The 22,772-nt window shown below is 33.2% G+C and overlaps 2 protein-coding genes across 2 annotated transcripts; one reads left to right on the top strand and one right to left on the bottom strand.

Annotated features, from left to right (window-relative positions):
* Positions 1-14,386: 14,386 nt before the first annotated feature.
* Positions 14,387-17,055, bottom strand: LOC110924279. The gene is made up of 3 exons (XM_022168310.2): positions 16,820-17,055; positions 14,837-14,915; positions 14,387-14,629 (listed from the first exon to the last, which is right to left on the bottom strand). Exons 1-3 carry the CDS (start codon positions 16,969-16,971, stop codon positions 14,561-14,563), a joined length of 300 nt encoding a protein of 99 aa, XP_022024002.1. The 5' UTR covers positions 16,972-17,055; the 3' UTR covers positions 14,387-14,560.
* Positions 17,056-21,060: 4,005 nt separating this feature from the next.
* On the top strand, positions 21,061-22,772 carry LOC110924263 (transcription initiation factor TFIID subunit 8). The gene has a single exon (XM_022168295.2). The coding sequence runs from the start codon at positions 21,356-21,358 to the stop codon at positions 22,475-22,477; it is 1,122 nt and encodes a 373-aa protein (XP_022023987.1). The 5' UTR covers positions 21,061-21,355; the 3' UTR covers positions 22,478-22,772.

Below are 22,772 nucleotides of genomic sequence, written 5' to 3'. Positions count from 1 at the left end.
ATGGGTAGGGTTCATGCGAGAACCACCTTTATTGCGAGAACCGCGAGAACCAATGTGAACAGGGGGCAATACTGTAAATACATAACAAAATTGAAATTAAGTGTCTCCTCCTAAACACCTACACCTGGCACTAAGAGCCTCCTCCTAAAAACCCACGTCTGATACTCCTGGACTTCAAAATTCGTCATCTCAGTTCACATCCGTCACTCTAGATTCTCCAAAATTCGTCATCTCGATCTTACCATTCATCCTTTATTCGTAGTATATTCGAAATTTAGGGCACAAATAAAAGAGTCATCGATCATATATTCGTTATATATGCGAAATTAGGGCAAAAAAGAACATAATCATTGAAGATTGTGGCATAATTAGGGAGAATTTGAAGAACAAACGTCCAATGAACTGCCATAACCTAGTTATTGTCGGAATATCCAGCGTCATTACACCGTTCCGTGAATTTGTAAGTTTATACACTTTGTTTTGCATGTTTATATGTTAACATGAAGCTTAATCACCGATTCAGATCTTTTATATGTGAATATGAGGCTTAATCTTCGTTTCTTATATGCATTAGTGAAAATGGTGTGATGTATATAATTTTTGAGGGATTAGGGGCGATTGTTGTGTGATAGCACAATCTGTAATGTGGTAGTTACGTGCTTTTTTTTGTGTGTAATTTTGTTACTGATTAATGTTAAATATGATTGGTGGTAATACGAAATTCGATTTGTTACGGGTTAGGGTTTTTTTTAATGAAGCAAAACTGTTGATAAGGTCTATTAGTTTAAAAGGGTCAGTCATATTGATGAAAATGCGTATAATTATGCACATGTGCATAATTTGCTAGAATAGGTTAATAAGGTCATTCAAGTTAAATTGACCACGCCTGGAACGTGGAAACAAATTGCCAATATTTCCAACGATTTTGCAGGTTTGGGGGTGGATCTAATGTCGTTGTTTAAGCGGGTTCAGAAAGTTAAGTAACAGTCTGGAAGGAAGTATGGTTGGGTGACCAGTCGTTGTGCAGCAGGTACACACTTTTATATGCGCTGGAATGCCGCAAATCAGCGTGTCTACAAGAGCGGATGGGGGTAGAAAACGGCCAACTAACGCTGCATCTCCAATGGTCTAGGCTGCAACTTAACCCGTCTGAACTGGCTGAGTTGTCGGACTTAACCTATGCAGCGAATGCGGTCTCTTTTGAGGTGGGTCCAGGCAGATGGATGTGGTCTCCGGAATCCTCAGGGTTATTTACAGTTCGTAACATCAGGAAGATAATCGAAGAAAAGTCGTTTCCAAATGATGGTTTCGGGTTCTTTTGGAACAGATGGGTGCCGCTAAAAATAAATTTATTGGTTTGGAGGCTTGTTTTGGATAGACTACCAACAACAACGAATCTTAGTAGAAGAAATGTCCAAATTCCAGCCCTTGATTTCAAGATCTGCCATGACGTGGACGAAACAGCGAGCCAACTTTTTGTTTCATGCAGATTGGCTCAAAGTCTATGGGATTTTGTCGCTGAATGGTGAAAGTTGGGATCAATATTCGTGCTAGATCTGAAGGATTTTGTGTATCTGCATCGGCGCTACTGCGGATCTAAAAAATGGAAACAGGTTATGCTCTCAATCATTCAGATTATGCTATTGTTTATATGGAGAAACATGAATGATGTTTTTAATAGGAAGCAAACGAATCTGACACGTCTGAAGGAGGAAGTTAACACGCTTGGGTTTCTTTGGATAAAAAATAGGGCAAAGTGCAACGCTTTAAGTATCTGTTTTTTATCAGTAACACTCGGTAAGGATCTGATTATTACCAGTAGATATATATATATATATATATATTGTTCTTTAGGTATCTGTTTTTTATCAGTAATTTTGATTTCCATTAATGATTTATATGAATGTGATTCATCTCGTTGATCTGTTAACTGTGCTTGCTATGTTATCGCACAGATCTTATACAGTGCCATAGCCGACCTAGTATGTATATGTGAACCAAATAAGGTTAATAATATCATTCATGTGCATAGTGAGTTTGAGCAGATTTGTTTAGGATACGTGTATATGATTTTGGGTAATTAGAAACTGTTGCTGTTGTTGTTTTAGGTAATGCACATGTGCATAGTGAACTTGAGAAGTTTTGTGTAAGATACGTGGTTTTGTGTAATTAGGATATGATGGTGTTATTGTGATTTTGTGTAATTAGGATATGATGGTGTTATTGTTTCATGTGATTCACATGTGCATAGCAAACATGAGCAGCTTTGTTTAATATACGTGTATATGATTCTGTGTAATTAGATTTTGTTGATGTTGTTGTTTAAATTGATGCATATGTGCATATTGAATTTGAGCACATAACATTAAACTTTACATATGGATTGATTTTAAGCATCATTATAAGAATATGTGATGCACATGTGCATATAGATGCACAAATTCATATCGTTACAGTGATGAAAAAGGTTGTTTAATGCACATACTAATTGAAATTGCATGTTTGATTATATTATGTTTCAATTATTGTAGGCAAAAAAATGGAAAAAAGCGAAGAAAATGACACTTTTGTTGAGATCGAATGACGAAGGGGCAACAAAACTGCCAGATGATAAGGAAGGTGAATACAAAAGTGTTAAGTGAAAAGCCATAAAAGGCTGGTTATTAGTCGATGATGCAGTTGGTAATATATGCACTGTGCATCCAATTGTTACTTTCTGTTGAACGATGTTCTTTGATGTCACATGCAGTTACGGCAGGATAAAGAAATACAAGGAATAGGACAAGTAGATGAATGCACGATGTGATGGATCTTATGTGATGGATGATAAGGGCGACAAGATAGTGGAAAACATTAATGAAAAAAAGTTGGATAGAACGATGTTATATTGAAAATTATGGTTGTTTTTTGTATGATGGTTTACATGTTAGTTATTTTCTTTTAACGATAATTTATATTTGTTTATTCGACGATGACAACTATGTGATCGTTAATTCCATAATTTGATGTAATATGGTATAGTATATGTTGGAAATGCACATGTGCATAAGGTGAATTAGTATGCATAGTGGTGATATATGACGTGTTACCGGATGATTATATTCAGTTTACAACGTTTTCAAATGTTATATGGTGGTTGGTATAGTATATGTTAGAAATACACAAGTGTGTAATATTGTGACGTAAATGATTGTGTTGCCTATGCACATGTGCATATTTATATATTATGATGCATAGCGGTAATTCATGATGGTGTTTGGTATAGGATATGTAGTTTACAATGTTGTATGGTGTCTGGTATAATATATGTTGGAAATGCCCAGGCACATATTGATGTGATATAATGTGTGGCATAAATTATGTTGGCAATGCACATGTGCATAACGTAAAGGTAGTAATGTTTAATGTTGTTTGACATAGTATATGGTGGCAATGCACATGTGCATAATGTATACGTTGCAATGTATAATAGATGGATTGAAAATGGAGTACATGCACTTAAAACATAATGACATTAGAAACACTGAATCGACAAGTTTAGATGCTACGGTTTCAATGTTGAAAATGCATGCGTTGGGTAATGCACATGTGCATGTGTTGAAACAGTGGACATATTGGTAATTTATGTTAAATGGACATGAATAAAACAATGAATATTACACCGTTAAGTAGATAAACAATAAGTATAAACAACGAATGTAAACAAAAAACAAGTGATAATCAATATATAAGTAGTTGCATGTGGAAAATCCAATTGTTGTATCATAAGTGTTGTACATCATCACAATGTCCTCCTAGTGATTAAACGTTCTATTTAGAGTAGGGAATTCAACATCAACATCAGTGCCAACCCCACCCATCTTGACCCGTCTTCACTCTGGTGTTTCTCAGCACGCAATAAGATGCATAAACTCCACCCATGCCTCCCTGGTTGTCGGCTTGTTCTTCCATTTTTTTTTGTAGTTGTCCGCCACCCAATACCCATTTGTTTAATGCCATTCTATACATAATTGGATAGTCATCCATAAGGCACCTGTTCAGAATCCATACATAAACAGAATCCATACATCAACGACATGGTATAATTTTCAACATATTGCACATGTGCATATAAGTTAATACAATATCATTTACAATCAACATAATGCACATGTGCATATAATTTAATACAACATCATTTACAGTCAATATAATGCACATGTGCACATCATTTAATACAATAATATTTACAAAAGTATAAACATCATTTACAGTCAACATAATACCTTTAGTCACAAATCGAATTAATTGCAACTCTTGATGATCTGTATTTGTAGGTGTTGTACCAGTCAAAGTGATGTAGACATAGAGTCAAGAGTCTGAATTTCAAACCCATGAAGGGTATGTCAACTTTCAACAGTTTTAGACATAATTCTGTGACTATCAACGGGATTGACAGCAGATGGACCACCAAAGTCGGCATCAGATGTTGTATGATGATGATATTCAGACAATATATGAGGAGGTTCATCGGAAATACGAGGATCGACACGGAAATACGAGGATCGACACGAAGACGCCATATGCCACTGTAAACATCGTGCCGAGTGCAACCGCCATGAAGTAAATGAACACGACTATCTATATGCCATGAAAACCACCGTGCACGGCTCTCCGCCGCCGTGAATGCCTCTCAGCCGAGTGAGAAGACCATGAATTGGTGCTGGTGAACTACCGAAACCCCAAAGTGGAGATAATATATGTGCATATAATATTGAGTAACCATAATGTACAACATAAAACATGATGCAATTGACACAATGCACATGTGTATATAATATTGAGTAACCATAAAACATGATGCAATTGACACAATGCACATGTGCATATAATATTGAGTAATCATATTTTACATCATAAAACAATTGTGAACATGCTGCAAAGGAGTATATCATTGAACGAGTCACAATTTACATAAAATGGGTATAAATTACCTTTAGTTTCAAACCGAATGAATTGTAAGTGTTGATGTTATGTGCTTGTAGGTGTTGTACCAGTCGATGTGGTGTTACCAGTCGATGTGGTGTCAACTGATAACGAGTTATCAGGTAAATTAGCAGTCCCAGAGCCTACGTTGCCTAATGTAGACATGGAATCAAAGCGTATGTATTTCAAACCAATGACTTGCAACTCTTGTAAACACAGGATTGCGAATAGGATTGAGACTTTCAGTTGGATTAATGGCAGGTAAGGGATGGACATCAGACGGACCGATGACTGAAATGGGATTGACATTGACATCAGATGGGTCGCCAAAACCATCATCGGGATGTGGATAATATTCAGAAGTTGATGATTGATGATCATCAGATGCGTTAGGTTCAACTCCAACACGAGATGAGTCAGGCGAAGCCATGTGTAGCCGAAATCATTATCCCCAACGACGTAATCAGTATCCCAGGTGATTCCGCCGTAAAATGTGTATGTGCCGCCGTGATATCAGTCGCCGCTGTAAGATTGTCGTCGCCGTAGTCGATGGATGCAAGATATCTGATGAAACCCTAGGTTGTGAAATCTCTGATGAAACCCTAGATTGTGAAAGATGTCGTGAACAGGGGATGGAAAATAAGGAGAGCGTGTTTTTTTATTAAATGTCACTTAATTACAAATTTGCCATGTGTTCACATTGGTTCTCGCGGTTCTCGCAATAAAGGGTGGTTCCTAGCGAATCTTTGTCATATATATATATATATATATATATATATATTAGAGTTAACTTTCGTTTTGCTCCGGGTCATTTTAATTTTAACGGTTTTGTTCAAATAGTTTAAAAATAGTCATTTTTCTTCCCGATCTTTCGAGTTTGTCGTCAGTTTGCTCCCTGCTCTAACTTAATTAAAACGTTCAATTAAAAGTAGAGGTATTTCGATAGTTTACTCCCTGCCTCTAACTCAATTAAAACATTTAGTTAAAAGTCGCGGTAGTCATGGTCGGCAGGTGGTAGTTGCAGGTGGCGGTGGATGGTTGTGGATGATGGTGACTGGTAGAAAGAGTGGTTGGAAAGATGGGGGATCAGAAAAAAAAATTACTTTTATACATGTAAATAAACAAGTTATATATTTATTTAGGTGAAAAGACTTACATGCCCTTGCTTTTATCTATAAAGTTACCAAAATACCCTTCTAGTTAATGGATTTTTTGGATGGAGTTAGAGGCAGGGAGCAAAATGATGATAAGTTAGAAAAATCAGGGAGGAAAATGGCTATTTTTAAACTATTGGGGCAAAATCGTTAAAATGACCAAATCACAGGGAGTAAAATGGAAGTTAACTCTATATATATTATTATTGTTATGTTATGTTTAATATAAAAAAACTATGATTATAAATGTTCATAAAAATCAATAAATAGTAAAGGAGTATTCATGATCCAAGCTTGAGCCTTATAAATAAAGATAAGATTGGATTGGCATTTCGTGTCAGACACGAACACGAAACAGGTTAACATGACACGAAATTTTATCATGTCAGTTTTTCCAAACATGAACACAAACTTGATAATAAACAGGTAACACGAACATAACCTGTTAAGACACGAAACGACCTGTTAAGACACAAACTTGCCCTGGATGGGTGGAGTGTAAAGTTTATGCCTGACCTGTTGTGTCAGACACGAACACGAAATATGTAAACACGAACAAGACACGAAAATTAACAGTTCTTATCACGTCGAACTGTTTAAGACACGAAACCTGTTAAAGGTCAAACACGAACCTGTTAAGGTCGTGTCGTTTCGTATTTTCGTGTCCATATTTGAAATTGTCAGCCCTAGTCATGGGAAGCCAAACCCAAGCTCAACCCCTCATCAATTAAACTAGTCGAGCTCAAATTTAAGAGCTCAAGCTTAGCTTACTTGTTTATACCGTGTTTGTGATTTTGATTTTTTGTAGATTGATTAAAAAGTCATTTGATAAACCCAAGTATAACTCAAATATGTACTAAATAATGTAGGTTTAGCCTTAAAGTTTAACCTTTCCATGATTTTAAACAACTTGATTTTAGTCTTTTAACATTTTACATTCCTTTAATTTTCGCCCTAAAAATGTAATGATCATCTTGTATAGTTATTTAGATTCTACCACTAAGCGTGAAAAATGTTTTATTTATTTTGGATGCGACCATTTGAACCCCTTCCAATCACATGTCATAGAAAAAGTTTGTCAAAATGAATATTTATACAACAAAAACTTACCAATTTAAGTATGTATTGCTGTGAATCATTTTTGGAACAAGCCATGGATAGTTGTTTGGTTAAGTTTCTTTACTTCTTTGTAGGGCATGTTGTCACCAACTCGTCTTGTGAGCCTCATGCGGCGTCCTTAATTATTTCATAAAAATAACAATCGATTAAACAGTATCGAACTCAAATGATTTACTCAATCAAAAACTTTAGTGAACAAATGACTACTAAAATGAATATTATATTTGAGAAATTGAATTCTCAAATTCAATATATCGACAATTCGATTTATGTTGGTCAACATATAACAACTCTTTTGTCATGACATTCTTTGTCAATTATCTAACGACATATTTTTTGTCGTTCAATCTACTATTTTGTGTAGTAACCAAAAATTTACTAGAACCATTCCGCGTAAGTTTCTTTACATCTTTGTAGGGCATGTTGTCACCAACTCGTCTTGTGAGCCTCATGCGGCGTCCTTAATTATTTCATTCCATGTATGATTGATGTTCACTAGTTTCATCCTGTTTTGGACTCATGCTCTTAACTCATGACCCATTTTCTTTAATAACCGGGGCGCTGAGAAGATATGAGAGAGTGACTAAGAACTCAGGCATGTACGAGGCACATCTTTGAGTAGACCTAATTCGCTGACAACATTTCATCCGTTCAAATTACAATGTCGGCGTTGTAAAGTGGTTCATCCGAAAAATAATCGTTCACCAATTTCTCGTGCGCTCCTGTCGTATAAAATATATAAATACGAGTTAAAAAAAATAAGAATAATGAAATTTTGTAATGAAAAACCTTGGCGGTCTCTGTTAATCCGTATTCGTCTGGTAATAACATTTTCAGACGAGAAGTCTTCCTCTTCCTCTTCCTCTTCCTCTTCAATTAGAATCTGTCCCGCCCGTAGCACAGCGTTTGCGAAAAACATCTCCTCTTCGTCATCCGAAGACGAGGGCCACCAAGGATTAGAAGCCATTGTGGATGAAAAGATATTTTTTTTATAAAAGTGGGGAGAAAATGGTATAAAAGTGAGAGGGTTTTGGGTTGAAAGTGGGGAAATTATGGTGAAAATAGGTGATTTTATAGAAAAAGGATTTTTTTTTTATTAAATATTGCCGTTGAATAACGGCTAGTTTTCAAAAAGGTGGAGCGGCGGACCCGGCTGTGGGTCGCCGGGTGTGACGAGCCGAGCCCCAGGGGGCGGTGTGGGAGACCGGCGCCGGTCCTAGCCGGGCCTCAGCCGGCCCCCATACCTTCTAGTCTTAAAGACTATTTTTGTGGTATTTGCTCCAAACCATGGAAAGGGCTTTTGATTCATAATCAATTCAACAGTTGGTAACCAACAACTAGATGAAAACATTAGCTAAACAGAAGTACAACATAGATAATTTTACTTTGTTTGGAAATTTGAAGCTCATGATTAATTGATGTAAATATCAAGTACGAGATGGACTCTTGAAGAAATAATCATAGGCAGTTTGCCCGGTTCTTAGTTCTCATCTCGTCTTATTGAGAGTTTTTTCCCAAACTAGAGTTGGTGGAAAAAGTATTTACCATTTTGGTGTTCTTTCAAAACTATTTACCAAAATGGTGTTTTTATTCATTTTATATTTGTCTTTTCTTTTAATCAACATAAAAAAGTTATTATTTTTTTCTATCCAGTCAATCCATTATTTGCAATTTTATTCTTTTATAAATGAATAAAATTGTTTGTTTTGGTTTAACAATTTAAGCTTTATTATGCCCGTATATTAAATACACAAATAAAAAAAAAGTTCAAAAATATATATACATCTTTTCATATCATTGATTCAAGCATTTCAATTTATTTATATAACTGTCATGGAACTAAGTGAAGGCTAATTCAATTCGGAGGGACTTGCATTCTCGGCTGCATTTGCATTTCAATTTTAGGCTTGGTTATATTTGTATATTAAATATGGTATAAACAACACGATACAAAGAGTTAAATACTTGTAACACAAAATATTTAAAAATTAAAAAGGTTATAATGTATTTTATAAAAAAAAATGTTTTAAGAGTAGTAAGTAAAAGAATTGAGGAAATAATGCATGAATAATTGAGGAAATACTTAATAAGCCAGCTTAGTAGGAGGAAATATGTAAAAACCCAGAAACAAAATTAGGTCCTATGACTTTCTGCCCCCGTGAAACCTTTGGTCAAGCTTCACCTCTGCCTAAGAATGTTAGTATAAGTTTCACTGCAGTTATAACTTATAATGTTTGATTAGTTTTTTTTTGTATATTTCTTGTTTCATTGTTCAAATTTACTTTGAATGATTTTTTTAGTTTGTCTTTGACATGAGTTGGTCGAAGAAAAATTTATAACGACATGGAAAAAGGGGTATAATATTTTAATTTAATAGAAAAAAATTAATAAGTTTTTTTATGTGGATTAAAAGAAATGATAAATACAAAATAAATAAAACATTAATAGAACAACTGAAAAAAAATATACCAGGTTGATTAAAATAAAAGGTATAATAAGAAAAAATAAAAATACAAACAGTGAATTATTGATTGAATAGAAAAATAATAAGTTTATTATTTTGGTTAAAAGAAAAGGAAAATACAAAATAAATGAAAACACCATTTTGGTAAATAGTTTTAAAGAAACACCAAAATGGTAAATATTTTTTCCACCAACACTACTTTAGGAAAAAACTCGTCTTATTGATATTTAATTACGAAATCAACAAATTTTCCTTATTTCAGTGAATTTTGATTTATTTGATTTTGATAGTAAATAATGTGAATCTTTAGATCCAAAAAATCCATAATAGTTAGGCATTTACAACACATACAAACATAAGTTTGCATTGTCGACGGGAATAGTTTTTATTGTTGGTTGCCCAAAAGTGGCGGCCAACTTTTCTATCTTTCTCGCTCTTTTTTTTCATAAAATAGTTATTTATAGATTCTGTCAAATTACGATTTTATACCCTGCAAAAATAACAATTTTGCTCCTGCCAAATTATGATTTTATCCCCTGTTTAAAATTACGATCTTGCCCCCGGTTAGAAATTATATTTATGCTTTGCCCCCAGCTTAAATTTACGCTTTTGCCTTAGTTAAAAAAAATATACTTTCGCCCACCACTACTATCCTGCCAAATTACAATTTGGTTCCCAGTTTAAAATTACAATATCGCCACCAGTTCAAAATAAAATTTTTCTTTTGCCCCCAGCTAAAAATTACGATTTTGCCCTCAATAAAAATAGTATGATTTTGCCCCTGATTTAAATTAAAAAAATGGTTTTGCCCTCAGTTCAAAATATGATTTTACCTCCATTTTAAAATTACGATTTTACCCAAGATAAAAATTGTAATGTTGCTATAGTTTTTTTGGGCAAAACTATGGTAGTGTTTTATTTTACTTGGTTTACTCAATTTAGTTTTTATTCGTGCCAAACAGCTGCCTAGCACTCGCTAATTGGTCCTGACAAATTATTGTTTTGCCTCCAACTCTAAATTACACGCTTTCCATCGTTTTAGTTATTTTTTTTATCATAACTATCATAGTGTTTTACTTTATTTGGTTAACTCGATGCATCTTTTTTATATCGTATTACAAGTAGCATGTATAACTAACCGAAATAAATGCGTACTTGTTATTAAACTAAGAAATATTTGGTTTAGCGCCGCGCAACGCGGCCGGTGCATAAATACAAAAAGAAGCTGGGCGGTAATAGTGGTGGCCAATTATTGGCTGAAATGGGCGGCGAAGCGAATAGTGCCAGGCAGCTGACACTCTCCTATTAGCCCAACAAATTTACACTTTTACCCCACTTTAAAATTACGATTTTGCCATCAAATCAAAAAAAAGCTTTTGCCTCCACATAAAAATAATTTTATGTTTTTGCTCCCATCTAAACATTAAAAATTTTTTCTCGGTTCAAAATTACGATTTTGCCCCGTTTAAATTTACACTTTTGCAATTAGTTTTTTTCCCTTAAAAATACAATCTTGCCATCAGTTCAAAGTTATGTTTTTATCCCCACTTAAAAATAAATTAACGCTTTTGCTCCCAGCTAAATATTTCAATTTTGTCATCGGATCAAAATTAGGATTTTGCCCCGTTTAAATTTACAGATTTGCCCTTAGGTTTTTTCTCACAACTACGTTACGATTTTGCCCTCAACTTAAATTTACATTTTCTCCATCGTTTTTGTTTGTTTTTCTGGTTAAATTACAATTTTGCCCCCCAATGTAAAATTACAGTCATGCCGTCAGCTGCCTGGCACTCCCATATTGGTCCATTTAATTTACGATTTTATCCCTGAAATAAAATTATGATTTCGCCCTCAGTTAAAAATTACGTTTTTCCCATCGTTGTAGTTTTTTTAGCAAAACTATAAAAGTTTTTTTGTTTTCATTGGTTAACTCCATCTATTTTTTTCCCGTGTCAAGGAGCTGCCTAACACTCGCTCATTAGTCCCGAAAAATTACAGTTTTGCCCTGAGCCGAAAATTACGATCTTATCATCGTTTTAGTTTTTTTCCTAGCAAAATTATAGTAGTGTTTTTTTAATTGATTCAGAATTATTCGGCCATCGTCCCGCAACGCGAGCGGGGCAACTACTAGTTACATATATATATATATATATATATATATATATATATAGTTAGCGAATGACGATGAATAGTAACATTATTTTTAAAATAATATATAGCTGTTAGTTATTATTTTTATTTCATATATTATAATAGTTTATTATTATATTTAGTTTTAATAACATATTTTAATTTTTTCCCTTTTTTAAACCATATATTTCCTTTACCATTTTTTAATAATTTTTTTTTCTTTTTTAGAACATATATTAATTTACCAAATAATTTGATACTTTTTTAATAACTTACGTGTATAACTTTATTCTAAAAACTTAAGCAGGTAGTTGTGCTTGATTTTTTCCCTCGACATTCCTTATAAGTTTTGTTAAAAACGAGGTTGTACTCAAAATAAAGTATTTATTTTGTATCATAAAACGGTACAACGATAAATTAAGCCCTTCTAATGCTCTGGCTTTCTAAACAACATGTTTTATTTTCAAGTCAGGTTTGTTTTTCATTATCATTTGCTCGGTTTCGCCGCAACGCACGACGTAGAAAAAAAACTAGTTTAATTTAATTTCTAGGCTATCAGTTTATATTTTCACTAGGTTATTGCCCCGTGTAATACACGGGGTGAATCATAATTATAATGTGAAATAAAAAAAATATGTTCATAATATGATCTAAGTATATATAATGTAGAGTAATATGCAGACCAAATACGAAATAAATATTGAAGTTTGTATAGCCATTCATAATAACATGATGTGTTATTTGTTTTAGGATTTGTCATAGGAACTTAAAATTTTGTACCACTACTAATATTTATTGTGACATTTTCTTGTTCAAAGGTAACGTGTCTAATTTTATCTGATAATAGATTATTCTGACGTTAATGTTGGCATAATATTATATTTTCTACCATCCAAATATAGTTTCCTCACTTTCGCTATCATCCAAATATATTTTCTACCATCCAAATATATTTTCTACCGTCCCCTGGGCGTGATTGGTCATTTTTTTTTGTTTTGACGTGTTTTAAATCACGCTTTCGGGGCAAGTTGTTGGCCAATCAGCTTTATCTTCCTTTTCATTGTCCAATGAGATTATTTGATTTTTTTATTTAATTTTATTATAAACATAATGCCCCACAATGCCCACAACCTCATTACACTTATTTTAGAAAACGCCCAATAATGCATAATTGCTGACTGGGCTGCCACATGACACAAAACGTTGAAGGATGGGGTGTTAACCAATAACCACTACTAATGGTCTTATAAATATTAGAATTAACCTGCTTTAAAGGATAGTTTTCTTAAAAACCTATGTATACTAATTTCAATTGTATAGTAACTTTTATATTTCCTTTGACTTGTAATTTTTATACAAATATGTAACCGGAAAAAAAAGAATTTTCTTCTTACGAATTGATTAAATGATTACTAATTTTATGGGTTTTTGTTTAATAATTTCAAATCAAAACTAAATCCATAAATTATAGATTAGATTTAAAACATATTTTAGACTTTAGATTTACAATCAAAATAAAATTCTAATATAATATTTAAATCTTTTTAATTTAAAATTTATCAATAATTATTGATGCCCTCATTAAATGACATGTGTCCTAAATCAGGTTTCTTTTATTATATAGTATAGATTTTAAAATATACCCATATATTTAGCCATTTAACTTAATTTCTAGGCTTTTAATTTATATTTTCAAGATTTGGTAATATCATAAAATTTTAGAATTATGTGGTAATGTCATAAAATTTTAGAATTTTCCAATACAAGACGTTTGTTGTATTGATTTTCTGATTCAATAATATATCAATTTAACTTATCAAGAGTATCCACTTGTTTTGTGAAAATGAAAAAACCAATGGCTTTGTCTTAATGTTATGATAACCAACTATTTTGGATCAACATTTCTATGTGATGGGCAAATAAGCGTGTAGAATTAGAGAGTGTATGACTTGTCTCTTGAAGTTTAACAAGTTTTATGTTTTTGTTACGAAAGTCCAGTAAATTATAACTCAAGCAGACAATTTACGAAAAAACACGACACGAAATGACACGATTTTAACAGGTTCGTATTTGACCCTTAATAGATTTCGTGTCTTAAACAGGTCGACACGTTAAGACTTGTTTAATTTCGTGCCTTATTCTTATTTACCTATTTCATGTTCGTGTCTTATCGTGTTTGTGTCTTAACAGGTCGTGTCGGACATGATATGCTAGCCCTACACTCCCCCCTCCACCGCTCCCGGGCGAGTTGGCGTCTTAACAGGTTGTATGATACGCTTGTTATTTTTTCCTTGACTTGAAAGGTCGTGTTCGTGTTTGGAAAAACTGACACAATATGACTTCGTATCGTGTTCGTGTTTACCTGCTTCGTGTCCGTGTCTTAACAGGCCGTGTTTGACATATGCAGCCGTAAATGAAACATTAGTTTCGTTGTTCAAATAACCGGTCTTCAGTACGAAGCGAAATTGTAACCAAAAAGTTACTATACCAGACCTTCTTCTAGTTCCACTTTCGGTTCTATATGATATTAAACAAAACCAACTAGACCCGTGACTGAGAGGATCAAAACTCAAAACATCATCATTTTATGTACTGCGTGCATGCAGCTATCGGGTTCATATATATTAGCAAACGAGGAGAGGCCAGAGCAGTCTCTTATGGTTTACAACAGAGTCCAGACCATATTACTAAATGATTTCGACTTCTTTTGCTACAAGAAAAGAAAACCTTAAGGGAAGTAAACCGGCCAGTTGAAGTAATACGAATCACGTGCTGCTCTGCTCCAGTTCTCGTTCCACTGTAACCAAGCAAACATCAAAACTCGATCAAAATAATCTATTCAAATTGGTTCATATACCGCTTCTTTTAATCTCTCTAACTATGTCAGATCAGCACTACCTACATATGCTTCTACGGTTCTCATGATTATCTATTTAAATTGGTTACGTATTAAATGCGCCCTACATACATACACACATGTGTATATGTGTGTGTCGAAACATACCGAGAATTTGTATTTCTGTTTCTTCTGCAGTGCCTTCTTCCAATGGTACTGCTCAAACAGCATGGCGTGATCATGCCAACTAAAACATTAAAGTGCAAACAAACAATGTTAAAACTACAGGTGAAGTCATACAGGGAGAAATTGTACCATGATTATATGAAAATAGATACAGCTTCACTAAGTTGTTAATGAACAATGCCTACAAAAATGTTTAAAAATTTCACTGCAATCTCAAGGTAAGGTGCTTCCTAGACATTTTTACGGGCTCTTCGGTTCAAGTAAAGCCTTGGTTTAAAAAAGGGCGCCTAGGTGCAACAAGGTGATAGCCGACCCGCGAACAATTTAAATTCCCTAGTCATTGCATTAGACGTTGGATCAATCGGGTCTGTCGGTGCGGGTCAAAAGTGGTTCAACTACATTCAATAGGGTCACGATATCAACCCAGATTGAAAAATTCATATCAAACAATCATGCATACCCCACGTCCACTATGTAGTTTACTTTTATGTATTAAATAAATGTTTTCGTGCTTTATTTGTTTGTACATTCAGCTTCCTAAGTAGCGAGTTAGTTTTTAATTTAACTAGAAATAGGTCATGGGTTAGAGTAGTTGTCATTTCTTTTAGTATAGGATGTGAGTAGTGCAAAGTTTCCTATATGTAATAAATCATTAGGTTCATGAAAGACAGGGAGTTTATGAATATTATTATGGTTATATTATCTCATTGGATTATGAGTTAGTTGATCCTTCCATTGCTAGTTCAAGTGTGGCATCTTGAATGGTGTTCTTTAGATCCTAAATCGATACTAGTGGTGAATCTGTATCTAGTATTAACTTAGGCTGCCCTATTGTTTGTTTGTGTGGTGTTTCTGTATCACAAATGAGCTTTAGATATATCCGTCTCTAATTTGATTTCAAAATTCATTCCGTTACCAAAACCGGGTGCCTATCACAAGGCTCAAGCCCCTGCGCTTTTGAAAGCACAAAGCGCTTATTTTTTTTTTTCAAAAAGCACACCCGTGGCGCGATTTCTTGGCAAAAAACTGACCTTCAGGCACGCGCCTCGTGTAATTCCCGTATTTTTGTGCAGCATGTTGTTGTACAACATGCTTTTCAGGTTGTACATGTATGTAATTTCCATATCAAAGCATATATAAAGCTTAGTTTTCTCTAATATTGGGTAAATGATGCTAGAAACTTACAGGAAATAGATAAAAAAAAAAAAAATTATTTGTGCCTCGGGTATGAAAAGCTGTGCGCTTTTGAGCTTGGCGCCTGGGTTTTAGACGTTGTCACTTTTTAAAACCAAGAGTAAAACGCTTATTCGCGTGTATAAAACATTCTTTATGCTCATTTTTATGATAAAAAGATATCCATATCTTTAATCCTGCTTTATGCTGAGATGATTTATATTAATCTATATCAAAATTTACAAGCTTACCATATAAATTCTAGAGTTAAATGCCATTTTAGTCCCCGTGGTTTGGGCCACTTTGCCAGTTTAGTCCACAGGTTTCATTTTTCGCCTGTGGGTCCAAAAAGGTTTCATCGTTGCCATTTTATTCCACTTAACTTCATCCATTATTTCTGTTAACGAGAAGGGCAATTCGGTCATTTTATATGGCCAAATTGCCCTATAGTTAACAAAATTATATATAAAATAACCGAATTGCCCTTCTCGTAAACAGAAAAAAATGGATGAAGTTAACCCGGCGGACTAAAATGGCACGGGTGAAACCTTTTTGGACCCAGGCGAAAAATGAAACAACTAAACTAGCAAAATGGCCCAAACCACAGGGACTAAAATGACATTTAACTCTAAATTCTATCATTGCTAAGATTAGGAACTATAAACAGTGAATTTAGATGACTGGAAAACCTAATCTACGATCAATCACTACGTTTGATTAGAAAATAAACTAACACAAGAAGAATTGATTGAAATTGAAGTGAAAAGAGGAAGACATTGATGTTATACTTACTTGTATCGATTGGAGAGTTGCCAAATGTATGGATGCGACCACGTGATGGCGGAGAATGCGATTGACCCGATCCATATACTGAGGAACTTCTCTTGACCCGAGTGTGGAACCCCTGGATCTCCTCTGTATGCGTTTCCAAAGTATTTCTCCATTTCTACTCTCTCTGTGTGCGCTAGGGTTTGATAATGGGGAAGATGAGGTTTTATCTCTAATTATCTTCTAATTTAAACATTTGGCCCTTGTTTTTGTTGGTATTTGGTTCCGCAGCCCTTATGAATCTATCACCTATTTCGTAGTCGAGCGTTTTCCGACGTCATACCCACCCAAAAACGCCCCATAGCGCCCCGGAACACCGTCCCATGGGGCGCTATGGCTTGAGATTTTGGAAGCCGGCTGTGTGACAATGACGCTAAACATTTGCTTTCCCTCACACACACATGTATTTACATAATATAACTCCATATCTATATAACCCTCACTACACACTCAAGTTATATAACCACACTTTTTTACACGTTTCGACACTTGTCACAACCCCCTACGGGCTCCATGGGGCTCTACCATTACACATGGCCTTATGACCAGCGAAACGTTTAACTTTTGTTAAAAAATGCAATTTCATTCTGACGAACAACTTACTTTTATACTAATCAAAGTGTTGTTTTGAAACGACATAAATGAAACGAAAATATAGAAATGAAAGTGAAGTTAAATGTTTTAAAATTTTTGAAATAATATAAATGGAAGTTATGGACTTACAGTTTTTTTTCATAGAGTGAGATTGTATCTAACAATGAGAGTGAAAGTTATGAGTGACATATCTAACAATGAGAGTGAAAGTTATGAGTGACATTAATCATTCGATTACATTGTTAATATAGATTATTAGAGGTAAATGAGTTTTTGGGTTATTAATATCCGGATTGCCCTACAATTATTTCAAATCTTGTTTGAAGTTTTGTTAATCAACGTGCATCCAAAAATCATATGATAGATTACTGTTTAGTGTTATTATTATTATTATTATTTTTTAAAAGCAAGTATAATTTTGTTTTTCTTATAAAATCTGTAATATAAGGTGTTATATAAAGATTCAAATACGCCTTTGTAATGCGTTTACTTTTACTTATTCAACATAAAACTTTTATGACAAATTGGGTCTTATTGAATACAATATACTATATTGGATACATATCAAGTTTGTGACAATATTTTGATCAAAACAAAGAAAAAAAAAACATGTCACAAGATGAATTCATATATAATATTACTAGTTTAGAACCCGTGTTATAAACGGGTTGCATAAATTTAATTTTATATAATAAGCGATATTGTTATGTCTTTAAAATACCCCGTATATTGCACGAGATAAATAAATATAATTTAATCAATTAACATGTACGGGCATCAAGATATGTATTTAAATGATAAGTTTAATGTACTATTTAGTTATTAAAATTTTAATTTGTTTTTTTATTTATTATTAGGTTAGAAATATGTGTATTGCATGTGATAGAACCAATAAAATATTAGATGATTATTAATAAGCGGAAAAAATAAAATAAATAGTAAATAAATAAGAGAGATCCATGAAATTTGTGATTTAATATAATTTTCTTATTATCCTTATCTAAATTATATTTGGTTAAACAATTGTTTAGTAGGAAAAAGAAATTGAAAAATAAGATAAGAAGATTATTAATTTAAAGTTTAATAAAAAAATTGTTATCTTTATCTAAAATATATCTAGTTAAACTATTTTTTAATAGGAAAAAGAAATTAAAAAATAAGATAAGGAGGCACCAGAAATTGACACGTGTCAAAAAATGATTTTTATTTATTACTATAGAGTATATTAAAAGTTTTAAACTAAAAATAAACGTATAACTTATAAGAAAAAAATTAAATCTCTACAATAGATGATTTTTTAGATGTAAATAGTAAGACTAATAATTTAGAATTTTAGATATAGATTCTAGTTTTGTTTCATATATATTTAGACATAAAATTTTTTGAAAACACGAGTTTCGTGAAACATTTCTAGTCTTGTATTAATATTATTTGATTAGATTATAACACAATATTAAAACTTAGAAAACACGAGTTTCGTCAAATATTTCTAGTCTTGTATTAATATTATTTGATTCGATTATAACACAATATTAAAACTTAGAAAACATGAGTCTTGTATTAATATTATTTGATTCGATTACAACATAAGGGTTGAGATCCTGTACAAACAATGCTAACCGTAAGAACCATAAAAACAGATCTGAGCCATTGATAGTTTAAATTAAGGGTTGATATTGATTACAAATAAAACCCCAATAATTAATAATTAATACTATCAAGTTAGAGTATTTTAGTCATTTAGTCATTTCCTATAAAATACTAATTCCACCAAGTTTTTTAAACTAAAATAACTTTTATATATTTCATTAATTTTGGAAAAAAATTATACCATAAAATCAAGTATTTTTTTATCTTTAATATGAGTACCATATTGATATACTTTTTTTTATTTATAAAAATGACTTTTTAAAAAGTTACAAAAACATGTTTTATAATTGTGCTAGTTACGTAGTTGTAATGTGCTAATATGAAAATGTATTGTGTTAATTTTAAATCTATACGTATGCTCTTATTTTATTATGTAATTCTTATGTGTTGTTATTTTTTTTTTCCTTTTGTGTTGTTATTGGGAGCATATTTATAAATAAATTTGTTTTCTACTAGTTATGTAATAGTATGTGTTATTTACAAAATTAAAACAAAAATATGAAATTGTGCTAGTATGTAACAGTATGTGTTGTTTATAAAATTAAAAAAAATGAAATTGTGCTAATTATGTAATAATTATGAAATTGTGCTAGTATGTGTTTATAAAATTAAAAATAAAAAAATTGTGCTAGTATGTAACAGTATGTGTTGTTTATAAAATAAAAAAATGAAATTGTGCTAGTATAGAACAATATGTGTTGTTTATAAAATTAAAAAAAATGAAATTGTGCTAGTTATGTAATAGTATCTGTTGTTATTTTTTTCCTTTTATGTTGTTATCGGGAGCCTATTTAGAAATAAATTCGTTGGAATGTCGTATTTTTATTGTGCTAATGTTGTTTTGTTGGTGTTACAGTCGGATGCCCAGACGGTGGTGTTAAGAGAGTGCTAATGTCGTTATTTGATTGTGCTAATGTCGTTTTTGATTGTGCTAATATTGTTATTTGATTGTGCTAATGTCGTTTTTTGATTGTGCTAATGTCGTTATTTGATTGTGCTAATGTCGTTTTTTGATTGTGCTAATGTCGTTGATAATGGAAGTTCCTTTTTTTATTGAAACGAGAATGATGATAATGTGGATGGTCTTACGTTATGCTAATGTCGTTTTTTGATTGTGCTAAGGTCGTTGATAATGGAAGTTCCTTTTTTTTATTGAAACGGGAGTGCTAATAATGGAAGTTCCTTTTTTGATTGTTCTAATGTCGTTTATGTGGGTGTGCTTATGTTTTTTTTTGTGGTTCCTGAAGGTTTGTTTATCTGAATATGTTACAAAATTTCAAATTTTGGTTTGAATTAATATGCATGGATTTAGGGATATTTTGATAATTAATTTTAATTAATTATAAATAAATAGGGTCAAAATGTCTAAATTACCCCTAAACTAATTTTTAATTGAATAACACTTGTCATTTATGTATTGGTTCTTATGGTTCTTACAAAAACAAGAGTTTGTATTTGATCCCATGCCTACAACATAATATAACAGGAGTTTCGTAAAAAAAAAAGTAGTCTTGTATTATTAATATTATTTGATTTGATTACATCACAATAATGAAACTTACTTAAGAAAAATGTAACAAAACTATATTATTTAAATTCTTATAAGATGTCATATAAACCTAAATTATATTCTAAACATAAAAAAATATTTATATAAAAAATTCCGAGCGAACCGAATCACTATATTTTAAAACCAAAAGTTTTGCGATGGTTTCACATTATAACTTTTTATAAAGATATCAGTTTTTTTAAACAACATTTTTTATCAAGATCCCAATTTCTTTTTTTTTTTCAAAACACTATTTTTTATAAAGATCCCAATTTCTTTTTTTAAAACAAAAAAAAAAAAATATAAATTTACGAGTGCTGAGGGTAGTATCGGCATTTCAGTATTACCTACCCTTACTCGTCATTTCTCCCCTTCTATAAATACCCCCAAAATCCCCCAAACAATTCATCAATCCAACTCGAATCAATTTCTAGGGTTTATGTTTCTCACAAATGTACAAATCACCGTACCAAATCCACCCATTGAACGCCCCCAAAACCCTAATTCCATTGCAATTCACCAATTCCAGTTCAACCTTATAAAGATCCACCCTCAATTTCAAGTTTCCACGAAGCAAAATGGTACGATTTTACATTCATTTCTGTTAAATTCTGAAATTAGGGTTCCAATTGTTGTTTCAAGTTGTTTGATTTCGAATGAATTCAGTTTTGTTGTTAAGAATCCCTTGATGATACGAGGGTTTGAATATGAACAATGGATGTAGAGTAGATACCGATAGATTCGATAAATCCGATAGGGAGCGTGTAGGTGCGGATGAATTCGGTAGGTCTATAGCGAAAGTAGCGGTGGGGCAGATATGCGAGCGTCTCGGTTTTTATAGTGCGAATGATTCGGCTTTAGAGGCTCTTGCTGATATTGTTATTAGGTATGTGAAGGATTTGGGGAAAACCGCAAAGTTTTACGCGAATGTGGCGAATAGAACGGAATGTAATGTGTTTGATGTGATTCAAGGGTTGGAGGATTTGGGGTCGTCGGTTGGGTATCCGGGTGGGTCGGAGGGGTGTAGTAGTGTGTCAGCGTCGGGGGTGATGAAGGAGGTTATGGAGTATGTTGAAGGGGTTGAAGAAGTTCCGTTTGCTCAACCTGTTGCGAGGTTTCCGATTGTTAGAAGTAGGAGGTTGACGCCGAGTTTTGTGCAGATGGGTGAGACGCCTGAGTTTAAGCATGTGCCGGATTGGTTACCTGCGTTTCCGGATCCACATACTTATGTTTACTCGCCGGTTTGGAATGAAAGGACTTCGGATCCTAGATCGGATAAGGTTGAACTCGCTAGACAAAGAAGGAAAGCGGAAAGCTCGTTGTTGAGTTTGACGAAACGGTTGTTGTCTAGTGGTTCGGCTGTAACTTCCACCGTTGAAGCTGCTAACGGCGGTAAAAAGACCCGATTTCTTGCGCTTACCGATGGTCAAACGGTCAAACAGTCAGCCGAAGGTGAGAAAGCGGTTTTCGAGACAGAACTTAATCCGGTTGTCTTGCCAGGTAAACACGTGAACGATTCTAATACAGAGAATCATGTATCTATATTGGAAACTTTTACACCTGTTATAGAAGCTATTAACGGAAGGGTTTCAGAGTCGGGTGAGAACGGAGAACGAGATTTTCTAGATAAACGGCCTTCGGTTCGATTAAATTTCAATAACGGTAGAAAAATGATCGGTGATTCATTGGATTTGAGACTATGGAACAGGGGTACAGGGAGAATTTCATCGTGGTTCGGACGCGATGACGTCATGGATGACAAGAAACGGAGAGCCGAATATATTTTAAGACAATCGATGGAAAACCCGCTGGATCTCCCTCAATTGTAGATGAAATTACTGAATTGCCCATGATGGGAAACATACCATCTAACTTTTTTTCCGAAAGAAGCTTTGATGAAAATTAGATCAATGTAGGTGCTCGGTGTGTATCTTCAAAACTCATCCAGGTTTCTTAATGTTTGCTAAAGAAATCATTTAGACAATTGAACAATTTATGTGATTATCTTGTTGTCTGTTTCAATTTGTTATTCTTGTGATTATCGTTTTATTAGAACTTTATACAATTCAGTAGATGTTGATTCTTCTGTGTATGAAACTTTGGATAGCAATATCGAATTGTGTA

The sequence above is a fragment of the Helianthus annuus genome, chromosome 2, assembly GCF_002127325.2.
Source record: "Helianthus annuus cultivar XRQ/B chromosome 2, HanXRQr2.0-SUNRISE, whole genome shotgun sequence".
Classification (NCBI taxonomy): domain Eukaryota; kingdom Viridiplantae; phylum Streptophyta; class Magnoliopsida; order Asterales; family Asteraceae; genus Helianthus; species Helianthus annuus.
This window is presented reverse-complemented; position numbering and strand designations above follow the sequence as displayed.